Below are 27,618 nucleotides of genomic sequence, written 5' to 3' on the forward strand. Positions count from 1 at the left end.
GGTGCAGTTCAAAGATCCAGACCTTTTAAGTTGAAAGATAAAAAGAAATGGCAGCCCCTTATAGGATTAATACAAGGAAAGGAAGGAACAAGTACTATTCCTTTAAGTGGCACTCGACTTGGGCAGTGTCCCTTTAATGCACTAGGCGAGATGCAGACTGTAGGCAAACAAAGGTAGCATAAGTTGGGAGAAGCATTGCAAAGGGTAACTTCTCTCCAGGCTGCAATAGCAAATGGCAATGGTGGCAAGTGTCCCTTTATAAAGGTGAGCCAACTGCTAAAGGAGCAGGGACGTGGGTTGGGCCTGTAGAGGGTGTACACTGCAGTAGACTCTGATGTTAGAATTATGCTGAGAATGTGTTGACTAGTAGGTCAGGTTAAAAGGCCAGAAAAGTAGTGTCATTGTTCACTTGTTAGGCTGGTGTATGGGAATCAATCTGTGGTATCACTCCGGTCCCTGACAACCACACCCCCTTGTAACTTGCAAAGGCACAGTCTTTAGTCCAAACTCTTCAGCCAGCCAACATTGGGGCCCAATTGTACTGTTGGTGCACATAAGAACAGTCCCTGTTAAGCCTGCAGACATCAATAAGGCTACTACATGGCTGTGTGATCAGTTCCTAAAGGGCTCAGTTTCTCTAGCAGCAGATAGTAAATTCCCACATTGCCATGGCATGGTCCACCGTTGTACTTATCAGGAAGTTGGTCTAGGACAATAATGTTCAGCCTTCCCTGGAGTAAACAGAAAGTAGTGGAAAAGGCTGCGAGAGATCAGCATCACTGGGATACACAGAGGATAAAAAAGTGAAAACTATTTTAAAAAAAAGATAGTTGTTTATGATAGTCAGTGCCTTAGCAAACCAAATGTCATCCTGTTTTGGTTTACATCTACTTTAACCTCTTGGCGCCGGCCGCACGCAAATGTGCGGCCTCCCGGCATCTGGGTCTCTGAGCGGCCACACATTTGCATACAATTAAGAAAAACAAAAAAGTCCGGTAGTCATGGAAAGGTCCCGATCTCCTCTTGCGAGCGGGACCTTTCCCAAACATGTGACCGCCGTGACAGCGAATCATGGCAGTCATATGACCCTAAAACCACACCCCGCCTCCCGGTTTCTGAAATCCTTAAAGGGCCGTTAGGCACCAGTGCCAAGGGGTTAAAGCAGAATTCCGGTGAAAATTGTTATTTTCCCCACTGCGTGGATTAAGTGCTCATTTTGTCGAAGGGCTCAGGGATAAGCTGTACATATCCTGTCCACTGATCCTCGTGGAAAACCACACTCCCCCACGTCCAGCGGTGGACTGTTTCTCACGTATGAAGCCGGTCTATGGGCATGATGACATCAGGAACAGCCCATTCACAAGACCACGGGGCGCAGGAGCAGCGGGAACCGGTCTCGCGCTCGGAGGATTGGCGGAATAGGTACGTATATCTTTACTTTCAGAGCCCTGAGACAAAAATGAGCATTTAACCCATGCAGTGTGGGCAGAGCCCCACTCTATGGGAATATAAATGTTTGTCCCAGATTAATTCTTTAACATTCATTTGGATCATAGCTGCCTTTATGGGCACTTACATCTATCTGTGTTCACACGTGCCTTTATACAAACAAAAGCTGAAAGCAGATTTCAGAACCAGAAAGTATAGCAGACCACTTTTAGAGGTCGGGATTAGGAGGTCCACCGAAACCAGAGAGTTGCTACTAGTCAACTTCCTGAGCGGTCAAGGTTTATATAAATTGGAGATGTGGGAAATTAAATGTGAACCATAATGATGGTGCACTTTTCTTGTTTAGCAGATTACCCATGGACCCCAGTGGTGGAAGAGATCCAGACACCCAATGTATTTGAAAATACCCCGGTCACTCTACAGTGTCATATCTCTAAGTACTTCCCCAACACCATCACTGTGACCTGGCTGAGAAGAAGTCGGGATCAGGAGTTATGTGAGGAGACTGATAATATGGATAGCAGTACAATGAACCCCAGGAGAGGAGATGACAACACATACAGCTGTACAGCCAGTCTGACCCTCACACCCACACTGAGCGTCCACCAGGGGGCACAATACATCTGTAGGGTGGGACACCCCTCTCTGGAGAGACCCATTGAGAAAAAAACTGAAAAACTTATTGTAAAAGGTGAGAGTTTATATTATTTGCACAGATCACAAATCACAATGGTTCACTAAAAAGGCCCTGTCTCCAACCTAAACAATTGTGATAAAACTACAGAATTTAAAATACTTTCTTGAAGGTTTTTTTCTTTCCATAAACTATTTTTTGTTGACATGCATTGTGCCAGTTGCCTAGCTCAGCCCCCTCCTCCTTGTACACCACAGTCCACTCCTTTTCTGGGAGTTGTCAGTTACTGTCTATGCTGGCCCAGCTCCTATGACCCTCCCTTTGACTCCCTGCAAAGGATAAGTGTATGTGTCTGGGTTTTCATTATTTTCCAGGGGTTCATCCCAGTATGAAGTCAGAATACTGCAGACCCAATACTGAACCCCACTGAAGTCTAGGTGGGGACACATTTTGAGAATCAATTGTGGCCATTTTGAAAGCTAACCCACAAAAAAGACAAGGAGAGCTGGGCACTGGCATGGGAGATATTGGACAAAATTATGGAAACAGTAGGTAAAAGAATAAAATAGTTACTTAATATGGAGTTGGATCTTTGGTATCCAAGGCGACCTGAATTCTCCTGGGAATTGACAAATATAAGTCTTGGATGGTGGATAATGGAATCTGATACCACTCTTCATGCAAAATCATCTTGGTGCTTGGCAGAAAATGAGCCTGAAACTTGTTCTCCAAAACTGACCACAGTGACTCTATGATATTGAGGCCTGGCACCCAAGGAAGGTGCGAGACTTTGTCTGCAGGCTCATCAAACCATAACAACACCAGCTGTGTGAATTGGAGCATTATCATCTCGGTAATCATGGCGCTGTCTTCGGGAAACAATGTCTACACCATGGGCTGCACATGGTTGGCCAAAATGTATACATAGTTGCTGGCAGTGACTCTACCTTTCAAGGTGATGATGGGGCCAGCAGAATAGCCCCCCAAAGTTTGAAGGACAGTAAATGGACCCTTTGTTTAGAAAGTTTGGAGACTCGAGACTCTTGGCTTAAATTATTGTCCACAGTTCACAAGTTAAAACATTGATACATATTGTTCAACATGAGAGTCAATTCATATGCTATTAAAGTGTATGTAAACCCTAAAAAGAGACTTTTATTTCCTCCCTTTGGGGAGATACCATTGTAGCGGTACCCCCGAAGGGGCTGCTTAAGTTTGTTCACTCCGCCACTCTGCCTCTCAACCCCAAGAACTGTCTCAGCCCACACTGGCACACCTGGCAATAGTGTAAGTGCAAGGACCAATGAAAAGCACACACTTTATAATAAAACACAGAGATCAGCTTTACTGTAGACCTCTATGGGAAGTAATAAACATTAACAACAGGTATATGTTAGGAGAATCAAGAGAACAACAAATACTGTGACGGAAAGCAATATAACTCACTTTTACACTCAGGCTGCTCTTAGGGGATTCCAACCATGAATAACCCCAAGAGCAGAGGAAACACTTACATGGCGCCCTCAAAGTGGATTTAACTCCTCTTCATAAAATGGGCCCCATGATGTCCAAGCAGAAGGAGAGCAGAAGAATGACTCTCTGTTGTGTCAGACTTCTCCCTTCTAACCCCCGACACCATGATCCCAATAGGAAAACACTGTACCCAACTGATGTTTAATAGCTACTTTCAAGGTAAAGCTATTCCCTCACACACCATGCAATATAGAGGCCTGACTACGCATGCGCGTGCTCGTATGGCACCAGTAACTTTAGTCTCTTTGTAACTGGATGAATGTTGGGATCTTCAGCTAGCCACTTTCGTTGGTGCACTTAAACTCCTTAAACACTTAAAGTATAATTGTAATCCTGTGGCAGTATTTGTATAGCAAAGTGAACATGGTGTCTGTTCAGCAGGGCCATCTACACAACCCAGTGCCTGGTGAATATGAGCAAGGTATGATGTCTCTGTATGTGTGCAATGTTCCTGTCATCTGACAGTGGGAGAAATCCCTCTCACCAGATCCTGTGACAAAGGCCCAAACGATCGTCCTGGAAATGACAGGTTCCTCTGGTCACCTCACGATGAGCACTTCACACTGTCAGTGTAGGCACTGTACTGTAGACCACTTCTCTCAGTTTGGATGTTCCTTTGTCTGATGCAGATCACCAAGCATCCAGTGCACTGCCCAAAAGCATTTCTTTTCCAGGTCCAATCTCTCTCCTGCCACATGCAATCTCCCTCTCCCTCAGGAGAAACCCAAGATGGCCCCTTCACTCTGCTCTCCCTAAGCATGATGGCTTTCGTGGTTCTTTATTTTTATTCTATCTCCATATCAGCCTATAAGGCCGTTTCTGTTCAAAACTCCATCGTCCACAATGCTTTGCAGCTGCACTTCCTGCTTGAAAGAGTCCTTGTCATTGGCTCCTTTAATGGCTCTCATAATTGGCTCTCTCTCTCTCTTACAGTCTGAGAGGAGAAAGGGGGGGCTGAAATCCCTCACTGCTTTGTCTGTGTCAGGGCAAGTGTCAGGTTACACAGGAGAGGCCAGTCAGCAGATCACAGCCATGAGACAGGATTAATCTCTCCTGCTACACCATTTAAACCGTTGGTCTGCAACCAGTATATTGTGGTCTACCTGTAGATCTTGGCCAGGTGACTGGTAGATCATGGCTAGGGCTTGCTGACCCACCATCCCAGAGCATCAAGCAGACTGCAATGCAGAGGGACATAACTCGATGTCTCCTCTGTAGTGCCGGCTCCTACGCCCTGCCATGGTTGGTGGGTGTAGCACCTGCCCAATTTAAGTGAATGAGGCTGCTCTGCAAGTGCACGGCTACCTTGTGAAGTACAGCAAACAAGGAGTTAAACAGGCAGTGGTGTGTTGTTTTCTCACCCCCTGCTTTAACCCCTTAAACCCTGCAGAAGCATGCAGTTGTGGGGTACTTACAGAGTGGCCCCATTTACTTAAACAGGTCTCGATTGACAGGCGGTAGCACCCACCAAAAACAGAGGGTGTTGTTTCTGCTGCAGCATATGTACAACTTTGGCTGCTGCTTCAGCAGCTAAAGGGGGCAAAGATTGAGGGCAGTTAAACCGTGACTCAACTGCAGGGTTTTACCATCCCCCAATATGTTACCTCCTCACCACCTGATTTAAATACATGATTGCTGTGCAATGCACTCGATTGTGACATGGTAGTACGACAATTAGAGATTTAAATTAGGTATAAGGAGGCACCACTGGGCCCGGTGATCTTTGACTTCTCTCATGTTGTTCAGGTAGATCTCCACCTCTGTAAGGTTGCCCACCCCTGATTTAAACCATTTGATATACCTGTTTAATATCAGCTGATCCTGCCAGGAATTCAGAGCTCTTCTGTACACTCTGCAGTCTTATCTCAAGCATTGTTATCAGCTCTGCCCAGGCTTCCCACCTGAGCTACAGAAGTGGTCCTCACACACGTCATGTCCTAGGGTGACAACAATGTTCCTCCATAGATACAGTACAGAGAGGGAGCGTGTAATATTTAGATTTAGTGCTGTGCTTAACATTGCCCCAATCTTTCCTAAAACGTGTCAATATACGAATCAGGAGGTGACCGATTTTTCACTTGTAAAATACAAATGCTGAACAAACACAACCTACTAAGTGCTGAGTACTAGTTAGGTTCGATAGGCCATAGTCAGGCATTGGGTGCAGACATTTGAGTGGTCCTCAACAGAGGGGAAGCGTTGTCACCTTAAGACAGGAAGTGTGTCAGTGGCAGGATCACCAAGAAAAAATATAAGCCTGAAAAAAGGAAACAAATGCAGCCACCGCATTCTAAGGACTTGTAAGCTGTAATTTATTACAATTTGTGTTCTTGTGTTTAGATGTTCTTCAATATGCTGTTTGTGTATTCCAGCTAAACCCCAGATGGTGGAGCCTATAACGATCACTCTGGGGAATTCCTCTCGTGTTCACTTCACCCTCAATCTACTGAAGTTTTACCCAGAAAATATAGAAATTAAATGGAGATATGAATATACAGAGAGAAAGAATGAAATACAATGTACCAACAATTTACAAAAATACAAGGATCTCACACGCGGTGTCACCAGTGTTGCCAACATTCCTATGCATGTGTTTAATGATCTGAAGACCAAAGTCTCTGTAATGTGGAAACACGAATCTATGGATAAACCGGAGACCAGAACACTGACTGTAAGAGGTAGGTAAGAACAGGTATCATGGTTCATAAATATACTAAGGCAGGAATACAGATATTGTCATTCTGAAAAACAATAAAACCAACTGTGAAATAAATATCTAATTTAAAGGATAACTCCACTTTTGTGGAAACAATATAGCAAATAAAAGGAATAATTTAGCACATACAATTGCTACATGAGCCATGTTGTAATTTAATGTTTGTTTAACCCCTTTCCTACCGGCCACTTCTACCCCCTTCTTGCCCAGGCCAATTTTCAGTTTTCAACGCTGTCGCACTTTGAATGACAATTGTGCGGTCATGCAACATTGTATAAAATATGAAATTTTTACAATTTTTTTCTCACAAATAGAACTTTCTTTTGGTGATATTTACTCACTGCTGTGTGTTTTATTTTTTGCGCTATAAACAAAAAATAGCAAAACATAAAAAAAAATAATAATTTGTGTCTATTATAAAAATTTTCAAACAGGTAATTTTTCTCCTTCAATAATGTGCGTTGATGAGACTGCACTGATAGGCAGCACTGATGGGCACTGATAGGCAGCACTGATAGGCAGCAGTAATGCCCTGTCCATACAATGTGCACGGATAGGCAGTACGATAGGCGGCACTGATGATCTGGCACTGATGATGGGTACTGACTGGCGGCACTGACTGGTGGCACTGCTGGGCACTGGTAGGTGGCACTGGTGGGCACTGGTAGGTGACACTGGTGGGCACAGGTGAGTGGCACTGCTGGGCACAGGTGGGCAGAACTGGTGGGTGGCACTGCTGGGCACCGATCATCAGGGCACTGATCATCAGTGTCCTGATGATCGGTGCCGATTCCTGCTCTCGGCAGTACTTTCCTCACGCTCTGACAGTTTGAGGAATGTGCAGCCGAGAACCGGCAATTGCATTTCTCAGTGATCAGCGTGTCAAGGCCGCTGTGATTGGCCTTTTACCACATCACGTGATCAGCTGTGTCCGTAGGACACAGCGATCACGGAGATCACCAGGTGCGCGCCCCTGGGGGCGCACAGGAGAGCACATTCTGGGAGGACATCATATGACATCATTCGGCTACCTGCAGTCGGCAACTGGTTAAAATGAAATTTCCTTTTCTGTCCGTACAATGTGCCCTGTCCATACAATGTGCCATGTCCCATGTAATATGCCCTGTCCATACAATGTGCCATGTCCCATGTAATATGCCCTGTCCATACAATGTGCCATGTCCCATGTAATATGCCCTGTCCATACAATATGCCCTGTCCATAAAATGTGCCCTGTCCCATGTAATATGCCCTGTCCATACAATGTGCCCTGTCCCATGTAATATGCCCTGTCCATACAATGTGCCCTGTCCCATGTAATGTGCCCTGTCCCATGTAATATGCCCTGTCCATATAATGTGCCCTGTCAAATGTAATGTGCCCTGTCTATACAACGTGCCCTGTCCCATGTAATATGCCCTGTCCATATAATGTGCCCTGTCCCATGTAATATGCCCTGTCCATACAATGTGCCCTGTCCCATGTAATATGCCCTGTCCATACAATGTGCCCTGTCCCATGTAATGTGCCCTGTCCCATGTAATATGCCCTGTCCATACAATGTGCCCTGTCAAATGTAATGTGCCCTGTCTATACAACGTGCCCTGTCCCATGTAATATGCCCTGTCCATATAATGTGCCCTGTCCATACAATATGCTCTGTCCCATGTAATGTGCTCTGTCCCATGTAATGTGGTCTGTCCCATGTAATGTGCCCTGTTCCAAGTAATGTGCGCTATCCCATGTAAAGTGCTCTTCCCCATGCAATGTGCCCTGTCCCATGTAGTGTATCCTGTGCCCTGCAATGATGTAATGTTTCCTGTCCCATTTAATGTGCCCTGTCCCATGCTGTGTACCCTGTGCTCTGTCCAACATAGTGTGCCCTACCTCCATTTAATGTGCCCTGCTTCCCCCTGTAATGTGCCCTGCTCCCCCCCTGTAATGTGCCCTGTTCCCTCCTGTAATGTGCCCTGCTCCCCCCTGTAATGTGCCCTGTTCCCCCCTGTAATGTGCCCTGCTCCCCCCTGTAATGTGCCCTGTTCCCACATAATGTGCCCTGCTCCCCCCTGTAATGTGCCCTGTTCCCCCCTGTAATTTGCCCTGTTCCCACATAATGTGCCCTGCTCCCCCCTGTAATGTGCCCTGTTCCCACATAATGTGCCCTGCTCCCCCCTGTAATGTGCCCTGCTCCCCCCTGTAATGTGCCCTGTTCCCACATAATGTGCCCTGCTCCCCCCTGTAATGTGCCCTGCTCCCCCCTGTAATGTGCCCTGTTCCCACATAATGTGCCCTGCTCCCACATAACATGCCTTGCCCTCTTGTAAAATGCCCTGCTCCTACTTAATGTGCATTGCCCCCCCCCCCCCCGCAATGTGTCCTGTTCCCACATAATGTGCCCTGCTTCAATGTAATGTTCCCTCCTGTACCCTTTCCTGCTGCCCCCCCCCCCACACACACACACTGTTTCCCAAGTATGACCCAGAATGGAGCATTTCTGCAGAAAAAGAAAGCACACATTTTGCACTAAATAGGTAAGTTTGATTATTTATTCTTTTATTTAATGCTATTTCTAAATATAATTGTTATTATGAACAGGGCATGGAAGCAGGGCACATACCAATGTGCCGTGAGCTGTAGATTCAAACATTATTTCAGGGGTTCCCCGAGATCCCAAAAGTTTTGCCAGGGGTTCCTCAAATGTAAAAAGGCTGAGAAACACTGCCCTAACACATTACCACAGGTTTGAGGGACAGGAGACCTTAATACTGCTGTGCTGAGGTAGCGTTAGGAGCCTTGCTACACTTAACTCCCCCGTAACCCTTCTGGAGCTCTGCCCACCAGCCAATGAGGAGTGACATTGCGTCCGCACACGTCACCCCCTTCCTATCCACAGGACAGCATTATCAGTGCTGGGCCTACAAGGAGGGGTGCTGCACAGGACAGCATTATCAGTGCTGGGCCTACAAGGAAGGGTGCTCCACAGGACAGCATTATCAGTGCTGGGCCTACAAGGAAGGGTGCTCCACAGGACAGCATTATCAGTGCTGGGCCTACAAGGAGGGGTTCTCCACAGGACAGCGTCATCAGTGCTGGGCCTACAAGGAGGGGTGCTCCACAGGACAACGTTATCAGTGCTGGGCCTACAAGGAGGGGTTCTCCACAGGGCAGCATTATCAGTGCTGGGCCTACAAGGAGGGGTGCTCCACAGGACAGCATTATCAGTGCTGCAGATGAGGGGTTAGTGGAGCCCCAGCAGTGTGGTGGTTGTCATCTCATGGCTCAGCCTACAGTTAGTATGTACTGTATTTGCTCTGTCAGCCGTGAGATGCTGAAAAACTGTAATTGACTTTTTCCCACCCTTTTTGGTCCCTTGTCATAATTTTTTCCTTTCTCTGTTGAAGAAATTTCTCCTTATTTTTTGTCCTGTTGACCAATCAAGAAGAGCTGTCAATAAAAACCTGACAGAGCTTCTCATTTTTCCCCATTCTACTTAACTAAAAAATGTTTTACTGCTGTTCTGTAGAGATTTTGCTAATTTTGTATCTAAGTGTTCACAAAGAAAGTGAGGGAGAAATCTTTCAAATGGCTGTATAAACCACAATAAAAAGTTGTGCCATAATGCCATATATGAGTGCCATATTGCTTTTTATTATTCATTTCAAACCTGAATTGGCATAAAGATAAACTCTGGGGAAAACAATGACCTTTGTATTGTGAGGGTTCCAGGGTTGGAAGGGTTAAACACTCATTTCTATAGAGTAAATAGAAAAAGCAACTAACATTTCCTCATTCCTCGCTCCCCCCGGCAGTTGGTACTCTTCTCCATTTACCTAGGCTCCAAATTGTGGTGACTTCAGATGACTGATAGTAATGGCGAATAGAATCTGCTTTGCAGGACTGGCCATGCAGCATGAAGGAAGCCTGCAGGAGTGAGGAATAAGGTAAGTATAGTTGATTATTATGTTCCCCCTGGATGAAATAAGCATTTAACCCTTGCAGAGCCTGGGGGGAGGGATTAGCTTCAAAATTATTAGTATTTTGTAATGTTGTACTGCTTGTTTTACAGTAACATTCAAAACAAAGGTTCCTACAGGACTGAAGTTTATTTTATTTGCATTAAACGCTCAACTTGTTGCTTTTTAGAGAATCACCCCATGGTGAGATATGAACTGACTTGTGCGTCTTGTAAATCACTTTATGTTGCAGATCTGCCCTGGTGTCCACAAGTTGGAGAGATCATAATTCCCAACCTGGAAGAAGGTATAAAGGCCTGTCTGACCTGTGATATCTCCGGATATTTCCCAGATCATCTGAAAGTGAGCTGGTTTAAGAAGGAACCCGGAACAGATTTACAACTCATTGTAACAGAGCTACCTAAAAGAGCCCACAAAGTCTCTGAGAATAAGAAGAGGGAGCAGAAAGATAAGACCTTCTCCTGTCAATCATCTCTGACATTCACCCCGTTACTCAGCAGAGACCAGGGGGCAGAGTTCATCTGTAGAGTGGAACATCCCAGCCTGGAGCGTCCAGTAGAGAAAATAACGGGTCCTATAAGAATAGGTACACTTTTCCATAATAAGACTTTCAACACATTACAATTAACCGCTTTTAGACTGTCCTATAGCAGATGTACTGGTACAGGGCGGCCGCTCTGTGCAAAATCGTGGAAATATATGTGATTTCGCATTTCTGGGTAGAGGGCACGCGTGCTGCCCTACCCGCGCTGCAATTGGCTCCCAAAGATGTCAGTCACAGGGTTCTAGCCAGCGACAGAAGAGAGATCTGCGTGTACACAATACAGATCTCTTTCTTGTCAGCGGGGACGTGCTGGTTTCTATTTCTCTGCAAAACAGGGAGATAGAATGCAGCACATTCCCTAGTAAAACAGCACACAGTAGGCACAAAACAGTACACAAATAACCCTTTGATTGCCCCCAGATATTAACCCCTTCCTATCTAGTGTCATTAGTACAGTGTCAGTGCTTTTTATTAGCCCCGATCACTGTATTAGTGTCACTTGAGATGTCAGTGGCAGTTAGTCAGTTTCCAGTGTCAGAATGCCCACCGCAGTCCCTTTATAGGTCGCTGATATATATATATATATATATTCCACTATATATATAACACAATTTGTAGACACTGTACCTTTCATGCAAGCCAATTAATACACACTTATTGGGATTTTTCTTACCAAAGACATGTAGCAGAATACATTTTGGCTTAAATTTATGAAAAAGTATTTTTTTATTTTTTTTATGCGGTATGTTTTATAGCAAAAAGTAAAAATATTGTCTTTTTTTCTTTTCTTTTTTTTTCATTTATGGGGAAAAAAAAAAACCCAGTGATGATCAAATACCACCAAACGAAAGCTTTATTTGTGTGAAAAAAACTATATACATTTCACTTGTGTGCAGTGTTGATTTTAAGTTAAAGTAGCACAGTGCCGTATAGCACAAAATGGCCTGGTCAGGAAAGGGGGGTAAATCTTCCAAAGGCCAAGTGGTTAAAGTAGAACTTCACCCATAACAACTTGATAAAAATAATGTTCTTTAGCAAGAAACATACACTATATTGACAAAAGTATTGTTGGTCATGATTGGTCACTCCAGAGAACACGTCTCCACTGCTCTAGAGTCCAGTGGCGGCGTGCTTTACACCACTGCATCTGACGCTTTGCATTTCACTTGGTGATGGAAGGCTTGGATGCAGCTGCTCGACCATGGAAACCCATTCCATGAAGCTCTCTACGCACTGTTGTTGGGCTCATCTGAAGGCCACACCAAGTTTGGAGGTCTTTAGCTATTGACTCTGCAGACAGTTGGCAACTTCTGCGCACTGTGCGCTTCAGCATGCGCTGACCCCGCTCTGTCTTGTGACGTGGCCTACCACTTGGTGGCTGAGTTGCTGTTGTTCCCAGTTGCTTCCACTTTGTTATAATCCCACTAACAGTGGAGTGTGGAATATTTAGTAGCCAGGAAATGTCACGGATGGACTTATTGCACAGGTGGCCACCTATCACAGGACCACGCTTGGAGTCACTGAGCTCCTGAGAGCGACCCATTCTTTCACCAATGTTTGTAGAAACAGTCTGCATGCCTAGGGGCTTGATTGTATACATCTGTGTCCATGGAGGGGATTGGAACACCTGAATCCAATGATTGGAGAAGTGTCCCAATACTTTTGGCAATATAATGTGTATATATTGTGGGGTTAGCTCAGGTGGGGGATCTCCTTCCCTGGGACAAAGGTAGACCGCACAGCAGGCTTTCGTCCAAATCTGACTGGTTGTCAGTTTTATTAAAAAGGTTTGCAAGAAATATCAAAATAAAACAAAACATCAAAAATAAACCCTTGCCATCCAGGCACTAACTAAACAGAAGATGATTCCTCTCTCAGAGGTGAAGGGCTTCTCCCTGTCACCAAACAAAATAACAGCAAACCTTTTCTTGTAGGTATAGTCCATACACACAGCTCTCTCAGAATACCTCTCTGAGTCCCAGGCCACGAGCAACTCCTTGCTCCAGCCCTGCCTCCTTTATACCACCTGTTGGTGGTCATCAGTGGAGTACAAACTCCGGTCCGGCACCACCTCTGCCATTGTGGCCCCGAAAACCCGGAGTGGACTCCACCTTACAACTCACAGTAGGACCTCATGCGAGGTGACACATATCTTCCATCCATCAGTTTGCCGTTCATACTGTCACATATCCCCCCCTCTGCTCAAGCCCCTGCGGCTGGGCAACTGTCCCAACCAGGCAATGGACCCGGGAGAGGGCATCTACATTACTTTGCAGTTTCCCCGCTCTGTGTTCCACTGTGAATTTGAACACTTGTAGTGCGAGAAACCACCTTGTCACTCGACTGTTTTTCTCCTTATTATCACACATCCATTTGAGCGGGGCATGATCAGTCACCAACTTGAACGGTCTTCCTAACAGGTAATATTTCAGGGCCTCCAAGGCCCATTTGATGGCCAAACATTCCTTCTCCACAATAGCATAGTTTCTCTCATGTTTGTTGAGCTTCCTACTTAGGAAGACCACAGGGTGCTCCTCCCCATCTCTGATTTGGGACAGGACAGCACCTAGTCCCACATCAGAGGCATCAGTCTGTACCACAAACTCTGTTGTGAAATCTGGGGTCACAAGCACAGGTTGAGCACAGAGAGCTTGTTTCAGCCTTTGAAATGCGGTCTCCGCCTCAGGATTCCACTTAATCATGACTGACCCCCTACCTTTTGTCAGATCTGTCAGTGGGGCTGCAATGGTGGCAAAATTGGGGATAAACCGCCTGTAGTATCCCGTGATTCCAAGAAATGCCCGGACTTGTTTTTTATTTACAGGTTGGGGCCACTTTTGAATCGCCTCAATTTTATTGATCTGAGGCCTAATGAGACCTCGACCAATGATGTAGCCAAGATATTTGGCCTCCTCTAAGCCAATGGCACACTTTCTGGGGTTGGCGGTAAGACCTGCTTCCCGCAGCGAATCTACGACCGCTTGCAAGAGGGACAAATGAGATTCCCAGTCGGGACTGTGGATGACGACATCGTCCAAATAGGCAGCTGCATATTGGCGATGTGGTCTCAACGTCTTGTCCATCATCCTTTGGAATGATGCAGGAGCCCCATGCAAACCAAACGGCATCCGCTTATACTGAAAGGACCCCTCGGGGGTGGAGAAGGCTGTCTTTTCTTTTGCAGCTTCCGTTAAAGGAATCTGCCAATAGCCTTTGGTCAGATCTAAGGTGGTTATGTACCGAGCCGTTCCCAACCTGTCAATGAGCTCATCCACCCGAGGCATCGGGTACGCATCAAACTTAGACACACTGTTCAGTTTCCTGAAATCATTACAGAAACAAATTGTTCCATCTGGTTTTGGGACCAACACTATGGGACTCGACCACTCACTGTGAGATTCCTCAATCACCCCCAACTCTAACATGTCCTTTATTTCCTTTGCCACAGCTTCCCGCCTGGCCTCGGGTATTCTATAGGGCTTGACATTTACGCGGACCCCGGCTGGGTAACTATGTCATGCTGTATGACCGTCGTCAGTCCAGGTAGGTGAGAGAAGAAATCTCCATTTTTCCTCACAAACTCCTTAACATCATTTTGTTGGGCTAATGACAAGGTTTCCGTTATAGGTACCTGAGGGGCCACGGGAACCACGTCCTTTTGGGGGCTTGGTACTGCCAACAAACTTTCCCTGTCTTTCCAAGGTTTTAAGAGATTAACATGATAGATTTGTTCGGGTTTCCTTTTCCCTGGTTGGTAAACTTTATAATTTACTTCTCCCACTTTCTCCCTAATTTCAAAGGGACCTTGCCACTTTGCGAGGAATTTACTTTCCACGGTGGGGACTAGCACCAGCACTCTATCCCCAGGGTTGAAGGTACGGATCCTGGCACCCCGGTTATAAACCCTTCTCTGGACCTCCTGGGCTTGCTCCATGTGTTCCCGAACAAGTGGCATGACAGCTGCGATTCTATCCTGCATCTGTGAGATATGCTCGATGACACTTCTATAGGGCGTGGACTCTGTCTCCCAGGTTTCTTTTGCAACATCTAGCAATCCCCTGGGATGTCTACCATACAGTAATTCAAAAGGTGAATATCCTGTAGATGCCTGAGGTACTTCCCGTATAGCAAACATGAGATATGGTAGCAAAAAATCCCAATTTCTCCCATCTTTGTCCGCCACCTTTTTTAACATATTCTTAAGGGTCTTGTTAAACCTTTCCACAAGCCCATCGGTTTGGGGGTGGTAGACCGAGGTACGGAGATGGGAGATTTTGAACAATTTGCATAACTCTTTCATAACTCTAGACATAAATGGCGTGCCCTGATCCGTTAAGATCTCCTTTGGAATACCTACACGACTAAACACCCGGACAAGCTCTTTGGCGATATTTTTAGCGGAGGTATTACACAAGGGGATGGCTTCAGGATACCGGGTGGCATAGTCAAGTATAACCAGTATGTGCTGATGGCCCCGGGCAGACTTTACTACTGGACCCACTAGGTCCATGCCCACTCTTTCAAACGGTACTTCAATTATGGGTAGAGGTACTAGCGGACTGCGAAAATGGGGTGAGGGCGCAGAATATTGACATTCCGGGCATGACTCACAATGCGCTTTGACGTCTCCATGTAAGCCTGGCCAAAAGAATCTCTGGGTTATTCTCTCCTTTGTTTTCTCTACACCCAGGTGTCCACCCATTATATGCCCATGGGCTAAATCTAGTACCATCCGGCGAAAGGGTTTGGGGACCACTAACTGTTCTACCACCTCCTCCCCTTGCTTTACCACTTGATACAGCAAGTTATTGTTAAGAACCATGTAGGGAAAAGACACCGCCACATCATTTTCAACTGGTTCCCCATCAATCATTTTAATGTTTTCATGGGCTCTATTAAGTGTGGGATCTTTCAGTTGTTCCGTACAAAAATCCTCTTTTCTGACCTCTAGGTCAGGCACCACATTCTGTCCACTCTCATTAGAGCCAGCGATCATCTCTTGTTCTATCTCCTCAATGTCTGGGGTTGGATCCAACTCCTCCTGCTCCCCAGCCATTACAGATAAAGGGAAAAGATCTACGCCTTCCTCGGACACACCGACAGTTTCCCCTTCCACCTTGCCGTCAAAGGGGTCAGGAGTGAGTTCAGGAGTTTTCTTTGTTTCCCCAGCAGGGGGAGCTCGGTCCTCCTGACTCCCCTCCTTATCCCATAACTTCCAGAAATGGGGAAAATCTCTCCCCAATATGGCTTCATGAAGCAGAGAGGGCACCACCCCCACTGAATGGGTCACAGGGCCCCAGGGAGTACCAATCTCCACCAGAGCAGTCTGGTAATTACGTGTATCACCATGAATACAAATAACCCCAATCATGCTTGGGTGTAAGCTTGCAGGGTTTACCAAATCACTTTTAACTAAGGTCACAACACTACCTGAGTCTAGCAGAGCAGTTACTGGCTTTTCATCAATGGCAATCACACACATTTGCTTTTCCATGCGTTTCTGACATGCTGCAGTACATACCACCTGTGCAAAAAGAGACATGCGTTTTCCTAAATACGCATGTTCACATTGCATAGGTTCATCATTTAAAGGACAGTTTGCAGCAATATGACCTAACGCATGACAACGATAACATATTATATGTTCAGTGCCTAGACCTCTAAATGGCTTTGGGGACCTTCCTGACCTATTTGGCCAGTCTCTAGGTCCTAAGCCTACAGTCTCATGATCTGACACAATAGTCTTATCATTTTTTTCTGAGCCTTTGGCCCATGGAACAGTCTTACCGGATCCTCCGGACAGTTTTCCACCCCTAGTGACCCTGGGGTACGGCCCAGGTGAGTGCCAAAAGTCCTCAGCGGCTGCATATCTCTCCACCAGGTCCACCAGCTCATTTGCAGATTTAGGGTCTCCACGGCCGACCCACTTCCTCAAAGTGGCAGGGAGTGCACGCAAATATTGGTCCATGACCACACGCTCCACAATCTGAGGGCCTGACAATACCTCTGGCTGGAGCCACTTTTTGGAGAGATGAATCAAATCGAACATCTGAGATCTGGGTGGTTTGTCAGCCCTGTAATGCCACTGATGCACCCGCTGAGCCCGGACTGCAATGGTGACGCCCAGGTGTGCAAGGACCTCAGCCTTCAGTTTCTCATAGTCCTGGGCATCCCCTGGTTCCAGGTCATAATAGGCTTTTTGAGATTCACCTGTCAGAAATGGTGCAAGCAGTCCTGCCCATTGCTCCTTTTTCCATCCTTCCCGAACAGCAACCCTTTCAAAAGTTGTGAGGTAGGCCTCCACATCATCCGCAGGTGTCATTTTCTGCAAAACATAACTGGCCCGCGCCATTTTCTGCTCCCCTGGCAGCGGATCTGCAGATTCCTTCTTTAATTCTAACAGGTGTTGGGCCACCTGCTTAAGGAGCTCTCGGTCTGCTTGTTGGGCTTCATGTTGTGCCTGTTGGGCTTCATGTTGTGCCTGTTGGGCTTCATGTTGTGCCTGTTGAGCCTCATGTTGTGCCTGTTGGGCCTCCGCAAACTGGCGATTTGTCTCCCGTTGTACTGCATTGGCCTGCAGTAAGGCTCTTATTATTTCCTCCATTTTCCCACTTGCTCAGGAAGTTGCCCGCATCCTCCACCATATGTGGGGTTAGCTCAGGTGGGGGATCTCCTTCCCTGGGACAAAGGTAGACCGCACAGCAGGCTTTCGTCCAAATCTGACTGGTTGTCAGTTTTATTAAAAAGGTTTGCAAGAAATATCAAAATAAAACAAAACATCAAAAATAAACCCTTGCCATCCAGGCACTAACTAAACAGAAGTTGATTCCTCTCTCAGAGGTGAAGGGCTTCTCCCTGTCACCAAACAAAATAACAGCAAACCTTTTCTTGTAGGTATAGTCCATACACACAGCTCTCTCAGAATACCTCTCTGAGTCCCAGGCCACGAGCAACTCCTTGCTCCAGCCCTGCCTCCTTTATACCACCTGTTGGTGGTCATCAGTGGAGTACAAACTCTGGTCCGGCACCACCTCTGCCATTGTGGCCCCGAAAACCCGGAGTGGACTCCACCTTACAACTCACAGTAGGACCTCATGCGAGGTGACACATATCTTCCATCCATCAGTTTGCCGTTCATACTGTCACAATATATATATATATATATATATATATATATATACACTCTATGGATATCCTTGGCTTTTTTCAACAAATATAAACGGGCAAACATTAGAACTTCATTAAAAAAGTGCCTACAAATCAAAGTGATGTACTTGACAAATGTCAAAATGCCACATAGACTTGATGTTCCATTTATTTTTATAATCTCAATTAATGAAATTGACATGTAAGTACAATCATTACATTTACCATCACTTCAAATCCATGAAATGAAACTTACATTAACTAGAATAGGTGCTAATGATTAGACCCTCCGTAGGGAGTATGCAGGTTCAACTTGTCTTCTTTAAACCTCAGGTATCTAGGGTCTGGTGTTTTCTTTGCTATTGACTAGAAATGAGCTCAGTCGTCCTCCAAAGCAACCTGTAATTTGATCTCCAAACTCCTTCTTTTTTGTACTCCAATGTGCTGTGAGCTGGGTCATTCTCCATCCGGCAGCTCACAGACGTTGCAGGGTGGGGATTGACCTGGTCCACAGCTCACCAGGATCTGAGGTTGGAGATGAATTTGAAGGACACCTGGGCTCATCTCTCCTTTTGACATGTGTGGTATCATCATGCTAAGGTCAATAGAGCTTTCTAAGGCCTTCAGAAAGAAGGTTGTGGATGCTTATGAGTCTGACAAGAGATTAAAAAGGTCACCCATTTATTTGAAATTAAAAATTCTGCAAGTAGTATAGATTTCAAACAATAATAAACACTAATTTGTCCAGGACTTGCCAGCTCAGCAAATTCAGCTTAAGATCTGGCCATTTAATGCTAAAAGAAGTCTCCAAGAACCCCCAAATTTCATTGTGGGATCTGCAGGTAACGTTTGCAACAGCTGGTATCAAAGTGCATGTATTGCGGGGGTAGTGCTACCCTTACATTCATCAAGTCAACTAGTCAGCTTTGAATTTTGCATAATACCAAAGTGTGCTTATGTAGAATGTGAGGCCATCTGTCCAGGGGCGGACTGACAACTCATGGGGCCCCCGGGCAATAGGGGATCCTGGGGCCCCTGTGTCCTTGCCCAAGCTCAAAAAAGCTTATGAAAAAGGTACCAGGGGCATCTCATGGGGCCCCCTACTGACCCAGGGCCCTCGGGCAGTGCCCGAGTTTCCAAATGGTCAGTCCACCCCTGCATCTGTCTGAAATGTTAAACTGAACCAGAAATTGATCACAGTTATGATCCAAAGCACACTAGCAAACCAAGGAAAGGCTCAAAAACATGAAATAGAAGTTTTTGGTAAACATTTGTACTCCAGAAATTTTCATTTTGTTTTGGATGCATTTGTTCATTGAAAGAATTTTGTTCAGTCATATTCTTTATGTTGGTTTTTAAAAATTCAGCAGTTTTTCCGGAAGATTGCAATATATTCGATATGTTATCGAATCGGATGGATTCAATATTTTTGGACGCTTATCCGACCCACCAAGAGGAATGGCATGTACTGATCTGACAATATTGACTGGCGTCATATGCATCCGAATTAACAAATGGAACAAAATTTGGATCCATTTGTTATCCAAATCAAACAAATTGGAAAATTGTATTATTTTTCCGATGGGTCTGAACTACTATCATATCATGCGATGTCATCTGAATTAAACAAATGAAATTAATGCATTTGTTAATTTCGTTATAGTTTTTTTTTTGGTTTCATTGAGGTGTTACTTTATCCATTCAGAGATTCATATACATCCGAAAATGAAATTTTTGTCCAAAAAACTAAATCGAAATGAATTACACATGTCTAGTTTGAACTTCCCTAGTCAAAGATCAGATTTGATTTCATTTGAAAAATTGTGAAAGGATTTGAAATGGGCAATTTATGTAAGGAATTCTTCAAACATTTTGCAGCTGAATGAATTTTGCATGGATAAGTGATCAAAAATTCAGAAATGAGAAGTCATTTCTACTAAAGTGGGCTACACCAGCTTCTAAGTCCAAGACAAGAGCATACCTATTATTTCCACAGTACACCATTGTATCTATTGAAATTTTAAACACATGATTGAAAAGGCAAATTTTCCTTTATATCACCATTATCTTCAGGCACTGTTCAAATGAAGATCTGAGGTTGGTCTGTTCAAATACAGTATGCTAAATAGGCGAACACTTTCCATGGGGTAGAAATTAGCATAAGACATGTCCTGGAGTGTAATGCACATATAGATTAAAACCAGGGGCAGACTGACAACTCATGGGGCCCCCAGGCAATAGGGGATCATGGGGCCCCTGTGTCCTTGCCCAAACTCAAAAAAGCCTATGAAAAAGGTACCAGGGGCATCTCTTGGGGCCCCCTACTGACCCCGTGCCCTCAGGCAGTGCCCGAATTTCCAAATGGTCAGCCCGCCCCTGATTAAAACTATAGTGAATGTAGAATGGAGTATCCTGGTTCTAAAGACAGTTGGGCACTAGAGTTCGTCCTCCTGCAGTTCTCAAGGAAAAAATGGTTTGGTGAAAGCATGCCAAATTTATAACCTATAAAAGAGCAGATTGAACAAATCTCAGTAAGGTAATCCAGATGGAAGAATCAGAAAGAAATGCGGGTACAATCACATTACATAGTATATGAAGTAGCTATCGCTGACAGCAGATCTTAGAGAGGTTGATCTCCCAATTTCCTTGAGTTTCATGGGATGGATTTAATTTTTCACATGACTTGTTTCACTTGACGCCTTCTTGTTTTTAACCCTGTGCGTAGTAATTTTTTTGTACAATCTCACTGCAATCATCGCAGTGCATGTATCCGGTCCACTAAACATTCTCACAAAAATATGTAAATCGGACACCACGGCTAAAATCCGTTTATACAGCAGTAGCAATGCATTGTCTGCAAAGGACATACTGTATACTGTAAAATACATTGTGACTGACATGTCTTCTAAATAACTTTTGTTTTCAGATCCACCCCGTCTACAAGTCCAAGGTATCAATATTCCCAACCTGGAAGAATATAAAGAGGCCTCTCTGACTTGTAAAATCTCTGGATACATAGATCCTATAACTGTGAGCTGGTATAGGAAGGAACCTGGGACAGATGTACATCCCATTATAATAACACCGCCTAATGATGCCTTCCGAATCCATACCAAGAAAAAAGATAAGACCTGTCAATCATCACTAACATTCATTCCATCACTCAGCAGAGACCAGGGGGCAGAGTTCATCTGTAGAATGGAACATCCCAGCCTGGAGAAGCCCATAGAGAGGACCACAGGAGCTATAGGATTGAGTAAGCATTCTATGAATGGGACTGTTAAAGCACAACTAAAGGCTTCTTCACGACAGACTAAAAACTAGTACCAAGTCCAATTACTTCCTTTAGGTGTGTTGATTGAGCCAATATATATATATATATATATATATATATATATAGTGTTAATGTAATACAATACAATATAATACCATAAGAATATTTTTGAGCATGTCACACTTTAAAATAACTTTTGTTTTAATATTTTTCACAGTATCAGTATTAATTCCATCAATATTAATTCTATTATTTTATTTTAATCTTTTTTTCTCACTGTTTTAAAATTTTTGCAAGTGTGTTATGTTCATTATAGGAGTTTAAATGGACCTTTGATCAACTTATACACTCACCATCCACTTTATTAGGTCCACCTTGTTAGTGCCGAGAAAATATTCCTGTCAGGGTAAAGAAGTTTCACCGGGTGCCCATCAGCCGTGCCAGTGCACGAGAGTGCGCATGCGTTCGCGAGCTGGCATGCAAAGGCAGGCTATTTAAACCCCTGCTGCACTTAGAATGGTGCCTTCTGGTCTGCCAAGTTCTGTGCTTATATCCTGACTCCTGTTATCTACCTGATTTGACCTGACTGCGATTGAACTCCGTCTGCACCGACCCGGCTCATCCCTTGACTATCCGCTTGCCTGCTCCTCTGTACCTGATCTGCCCGATTGCCACGGTTGTCCATACCTTCCTGCTGCTGCACCTGCTCACCTGCATCCGCAACCGACCTGCATCCTGGTCTTCCGGGTCATAACCTGCCAGCTGTCACCGCAGACCCATCAGGCACTCGTGCCCCTCCTAGCTCGATACCTTCTGTCTACCCTATCAGGGGTCCCAAGCGGGAGTAGTAAGAGGACACCCTCTCTCCACGTCAGGCTGCCCAACCAGGTACGTTACAATTCCCCACACCATTACACCACCAGCCTGAACCATTAATACAATCGATCCACCACACCATGACACCACCACCACCAGCCTGAACCGTTGATGCAAGGCAGGATGGTTCCACCACACCATGACACCACCACCACCAGCCTGAACCATTGATACAAGGCAGGATGGTTCCACCACACCATGACACCACCACCACCAGCCTGAACCGTTGATACAAGGCAGGATGGATCCACCACACCATGACACCACCACCAGCCTGAACCGTTGATACAAGGCAGGATGGATCCACCACACCATGACACCACCAGCCTGAATCATTGATACAAGGCAGGATGGATCCTCCACATCATGACACCACCACCACCAGCCTGAGCCATTGATACAAGGCAGAATGGATCCACCACACCATGACACCACCACCACCAGCCTGAACCATTGATACAAGGCAGGATGGATCCATGCTTTCATGTTGTTTTAACCAAATTCTGACCCTACCATCTGACTGTCACAGGAACCGGTCTGCCCATTCTCCTCTGACATCAACAAGGCATTTTCCTCCACACAACTGCCGCTCACTGAAGATTTTCTCTTTTTCGGACCATTCTCTGTAAACCCTAGAGATGGTTGTGTGTGAAAATCCCAGCAGATCAGCAGTTTTTGAAATACTCAGACCAGCCCGTCTGGCAGTGTTAAATATCGTGACACTTATAATATTTAAGTGTCCTTCTTAGGTGTTTAGGTAAATTGTTCTAGTGCCAGGCTGATTTAAAACAGTGTGACTTTTATATAACTCACACTAGGCAACAACATAAAATGGATACAAAAGATAAAATACAGTTTAGTATAGTGAAACAAAAATATAAGAAATAATAGCTGTAGCTATAGAGAAGAAATAAGCGCTAGAAAAATTTCAAGCTTCTTGCCCGTTCTATTGTGAAGTAGCAAATGAAGAGTATTTCAGTCTTGTCAGGGAAGACAACAGGTGTTGGAGTAGCAAGGCTTGTAGGCTTTAAACCGGAGTTCCACTCATCCTGTCAAAAAAATAAAAGTCAGCAGCTACAAAAACTGCTGCTGGCTGTTCAAAAACACACACTCACCTGTCCCTTGGTCCCACGGTGTGTCCCCTGCAGCCCGTTTTACCTGCCGTCTTCTCTCCCTGTGACAACTTGCGGCTTCACAGCCGGGTGCCCAATGCGCATGCACGAGAAGCGATGCGCTTTGTGAATGAGCCTGTAGTCTTCTTGGACCTGTCATGTGTCCCAAAAGACTACGGGGAGGGAGGACACCTTCCACTTCTGATCGCCTAGGTGATCGCAGCGAAAGTGGGAGTGGGTACCTCTCAAATTTGGGTACCCGTTCCCCCCACCCCCCAAAGGTGCCAATCCTTAATGGGGAGCTGGGGACCAATCTTTAAATCTTTTGGGTGGAGCTCCGCTTCAAGTAAGCAAAATGTCTCTATGGGGTTTATTTACTAAAGCTGGAGAGTCCAAAATCAGACTCCCTTCTGCACAGAAACCAATCAGCTTCTAACCTCAGCTTGTTCAATGAAGCTTTGGCAATGAAACCTGGAAGCTGATTGGTTTCTATGCAGAAGGGAGTCTGATTTTGGACTCTCCAGCTTTAGTAAATAAACCCCCATGTGTCAGCTTCAGTGTGTATGAGTGTGTGTGTCTATATGTGACATGAGTCGCTTCTTATATACTTTTTCAAAGAACCAAAGAAGTCATCCCACTATACAGCCATTTCCTAATTCTGTGTGAGGGAAATGTGTAACAGCCATATTAGTAAGTGTTCTAAACATATGTCTGGTTCTTTAGCTGACGTTATTTGCAAAATACTTCGGTGGACAGAAATACACAATATTGTTATGTTAGACTGTTATCTGATCTTCCCGAACTATGGGATTACATAACTACATTCTTCTTAAAACAGGTTCACCCTTCAGTTTAAGAACAGAGAACACGTAAATGCATAAACATAATCAACAATAATTGAGAATATACTATCACACACTATTCCTAACCAATTAGTTAACTAACTATGAAATAACTAACTATATTATGGATTAGAAATGATTCTCTTTATAAAAGATATTTTTTTATCTCTTAGCTCTTTACTGCATTCCAAGTGATGGGAAGCCAATGACTAGAGATGAGCGAAGTATTCAAAAATTCGATTCGACTGATTCGGCGAATTCGTGGAAAAATTTCGATTCGAGTCGAATATATTCGCTGTGAATTTAACTTAAAAAAGGGTGTTTCTAGGCTTCAGAGAGACTTAATATTAGTGCTGAACACTGTACCTTTAATTTAAATGCCCTTGGAGTCTGCTGGGGAAGAGAAATAATACTGTCAGTCAGTATGACATGCAGATGAGTGCCGTCGATCTTAGAATCACCGCACATTTCACTCATTTGGGCAGTCACGGGGCCAAAACCAGAGTGTTGAGCCACAGTGTGGCGGTGGAGGCAGCAGCAATGGGAGGCCATACAGCACCCTATGACAAAAATGGAAACCACCAGCAGTGTGAGGAGACCTGAAAGTGGCACATGGCAGAGTGTGGCGATAGAGACAGCAGCAATGGGAGGCCGTACAGGGACACATGACACACTCTGGACCTGGCAGCAGCATGAGGAGGCGGTACAGGGGCCCATGGCAGATTACGGGCCTGGCAGCAGCATGAGGAGTCGGTACGGGGGCCCATGGCAGATTACGGGCCTGGCAGCAGCAATGGGAGGCGGTACAGGGACCCATGACACACTCTGGACCTGGCAGCAGCATGGGGAGGCGGTACAGGGGCCCATGACAGATTACGGGCCTGGCAGCAGCATGAGGAGTCGGTACGGGGGCCCATGACACACTCTGGACCTGGCAGCAGCATGAGGAGGCGGTACAGGGGCGCATGACAGATTACGAGCCTGGCAGCAGCAACTTGGACAGGAGGACGTTCAGCTTCTGCACCGTCTGGTGCGTGCTCGCAAACTGTTGTCTCTTGGAAACGGATTCCAAGAAAGACTGCTGATGGAATCCGTGAAGAGGAGTAGCAGGAGAAGGAGCATCTGAACGAGCGGAATATGCCAACAAGCGACAACAGGGGCCCATGACAGATTACGGGCCTGGCAGCAGCATGAGGAGTCGGTACGGGGGCCCATGGCAGATTAGGGGCCTGGCAGCAGCTATGGGAGGCCCGTAATCTGCCAGCACCCTATGACAAAAAATGGAACCCACCAGCAGTGTGAGGAGACCTGAAAGTGGCACATGGCAGAGTGTGGCGATGGAGACAGCAGCAATGGGAGGCCGTACAGGGACCCATGAGAGACTCTGGACCTGGCAGCAGCATGAGGAGGCGGTATAGGGGCCCATGGCAGATTAGGGGCCTGGCAGCAGCTATGGGAGGCCCGTAATCTGCCAGCACCCTATGACAAAAAATGGAATACACCAGCAGTGTGAGGAGACCTGAAAGTGGCACATGGCAGAGTGTGGCGATGGAGACAGCAGCAATGGGAGGCCGTACAGGGACCCATGAGAGACTCTGGACTTGGCAGCAGCATGAGGAGGCGGTATAGGGGCCCATGGCAGATTAGGGGCCTGGCAGCAGCTATGGGAGGCCCGTAATCTGCCAGCACCCTATGACAAAAAATGTAACACACCAGCAGTGTGAGGAGACCTGAAAGTGGCACATGTTTGGGGCATGATTCATTGCGGATTTAGTCAGTTGTGTCAGGAACTGGTGGTTTGAAATCCAGACTAATCCACGCCTGATTCATTTTCACAAACGTCAGTCTCTCCACACTTTGGGTGGACAGTCGTGTCCTCCGCGGAGTTGCAATACCTCCTGCCGCACTAAACACGCGCTCCGATGCCACGCTACTGGCCGGGCATGACAGCCTTTCAAGGGCAAATTCAGCTAGTTGGGGCCAAAGGTCAAGTTTCGTTGCCCAGTAGTCAAGGGGATTGTCTACCTCGGTTGGAAGGGTGCTGTCCAAGTAGGCCTAAGCCTGTTGTTTGAGGTCCTGCTCCAGGTCCACCTGATGCTGCTGCTGCTGCTGCTGCGGCTGGTTAGTAGTTTCCTCACTGCGCTGGTGAAGAAAGCTACTCATCATCGACTGCAGACTGAGGCAGCCGCTGCTGGTGGAGCTGCCACTGCTCCTACCACCCCACCCCTCCCCTGCTGCCATGGCAGCGGAACGCGAGCGCACAGGGCCCACAGTGTCTGAGGATGGACGTTGGCGCAGACAGGCAGAGACCAGCTGACTACATAGGTGGTTTTTATAGTACGTTATTTTGGCCTCCCTCTCAGCAGGTGTGAAAAAGGCCACCATTTTTGAACGGTAGCGAGGGTCCAACAAGGTGGACAGCCAAAAGTCATCCCTCTGTCTGATGGTTATTATTCGGCTGTCGCTACGCAAGCAACCGAGCATGCTATGGGCCATTTGTGCCAAGGAATGCGAGGGACTCCCTGCCTCCATCTCCACAGCATACTGCCACGGTGCGTCTGGGTCCTCTGTCTCCTCCTCCTCCTCTACCAGATGCTCCTGCTCCTCCACTCCTGTCCGCTGAGTGGAAAAACCACCCATTTCACTCAATAATTCCTGAGCACCAATGTCCTCCTCTACCTCCTCCTCTTCTTCCTGTCCTGCCCCCACAGGGGTCATGTGGCGTTGAGATCTGTGCGCCACGTCTACCGCACCCTGACCAGCCATTGTTAACAGCATTTGTTCCAGGACGTGCAACATGGGAATGACGTCGTTCATCCCATAGTCCTGCCGACTCACGAATAGCGTGGCCTCCTCAAAGGGCCTGAGCAAGCGCAGGTGTCACGCATGAGCTGCCAATGGCTGACATCTAAGTTACACAGGGAGTACCTTTATCCGCTTTTAACATCAGGAAATATGTGATGGCCTTTTGCTGTTCGTAAAGGCGGTCTAACATATGTAGGGTTGAATTCCACCTTGTTGCAACGTCACAGCATGAGGAGTCGGTATAGGGGCCCATGGCAGAATAGGGGCCTGGCAGCAGCTATGGGAGGCCCGTAATCTGCCAGCACCCTATGTCAAAAAATTCAACACACCAGCAGTGTGAGGAGACCTGAAAGTGGCACATGGCATGAGAGACTGTGGACCTGGCAGCAGCATGAGGAGGCGGTATAGGGGCCCATGACAGACACAGGACTTGGCAGCAGCATGAGGAGGCGGTATATAGAGGCCTATGGCAGATTAGGGGCCTGGCAGCAGCTATAGGAGGCCCGTAATCTGCCAGCACCCTATGTCAAAAAATTCAACACACCAGCAGTGTGTGAGGAGACCTGAAAGTGGCACATGGCATGAGACACTGTGGACCTGGCAGCAGCATGAGGAGGCGGTATATAGGGGCCCATGGCAGATTAGGGGCCTGGCAGCAGCTATGGGAGGCCCGTAATCTGCCAGCACCCTATGTCAAAAAATTCTACACACCA

General features: G+C 46.1%; 2 protein-coding genes across 2 annotated transcripts in view; both read left to right on the plus strand.

The window, feature by feature from the left end:
• LOC149472053 (uncharacterized) overlaps window positions 1-21,320 on the plus strand; it is a 35,067-nt gene extending 13,747 nt beyond the window's left edge. Inside the window, exons 6-9 of the mRNA XM_089693519.1 lie at window positions 1,799-2,140; window positions 5,989-6,294; window positions 10,539-10,892; window positions 20,923-21,320. Of these exons, the coding sequence (XP_089549645.1) occupies window positions 1,799-2,140; window positions 5,989-6,294; window positions 10,539-10,892; window positions 20,923-21,320 (1,400 nt within the window). The remainder of the gene's footprint in view (window positions 1-1,798; window positions 2,141-5,988; window positions 6,295-10,538; window positions 10,893-20,922) is intronic.
• LOC149472050 (uncharacterized) overlaps window positions 1-27,618 on the plus strand; it is a 481,288-nt gene that overhangs the window by 292,535 nt on the left and 161,135 nt on the right. The window lies entirely within an intron of this gene.

This window comes from Staurois parvus, unplaced genomic scaffold (genome assembly GCF_062004578.1).
Source record: "Staurois parvus isolate SC_StPar_1 unplaced genomic scaffold, SC_StPar_1.0 ptg000024l, whole genome shotgun sequence".
Lineage (NCBI taxonomy): Eukaryota > Metazoa > Chordata > Amphibia > Anura > Ranidae > Staurois > Staurois parvus.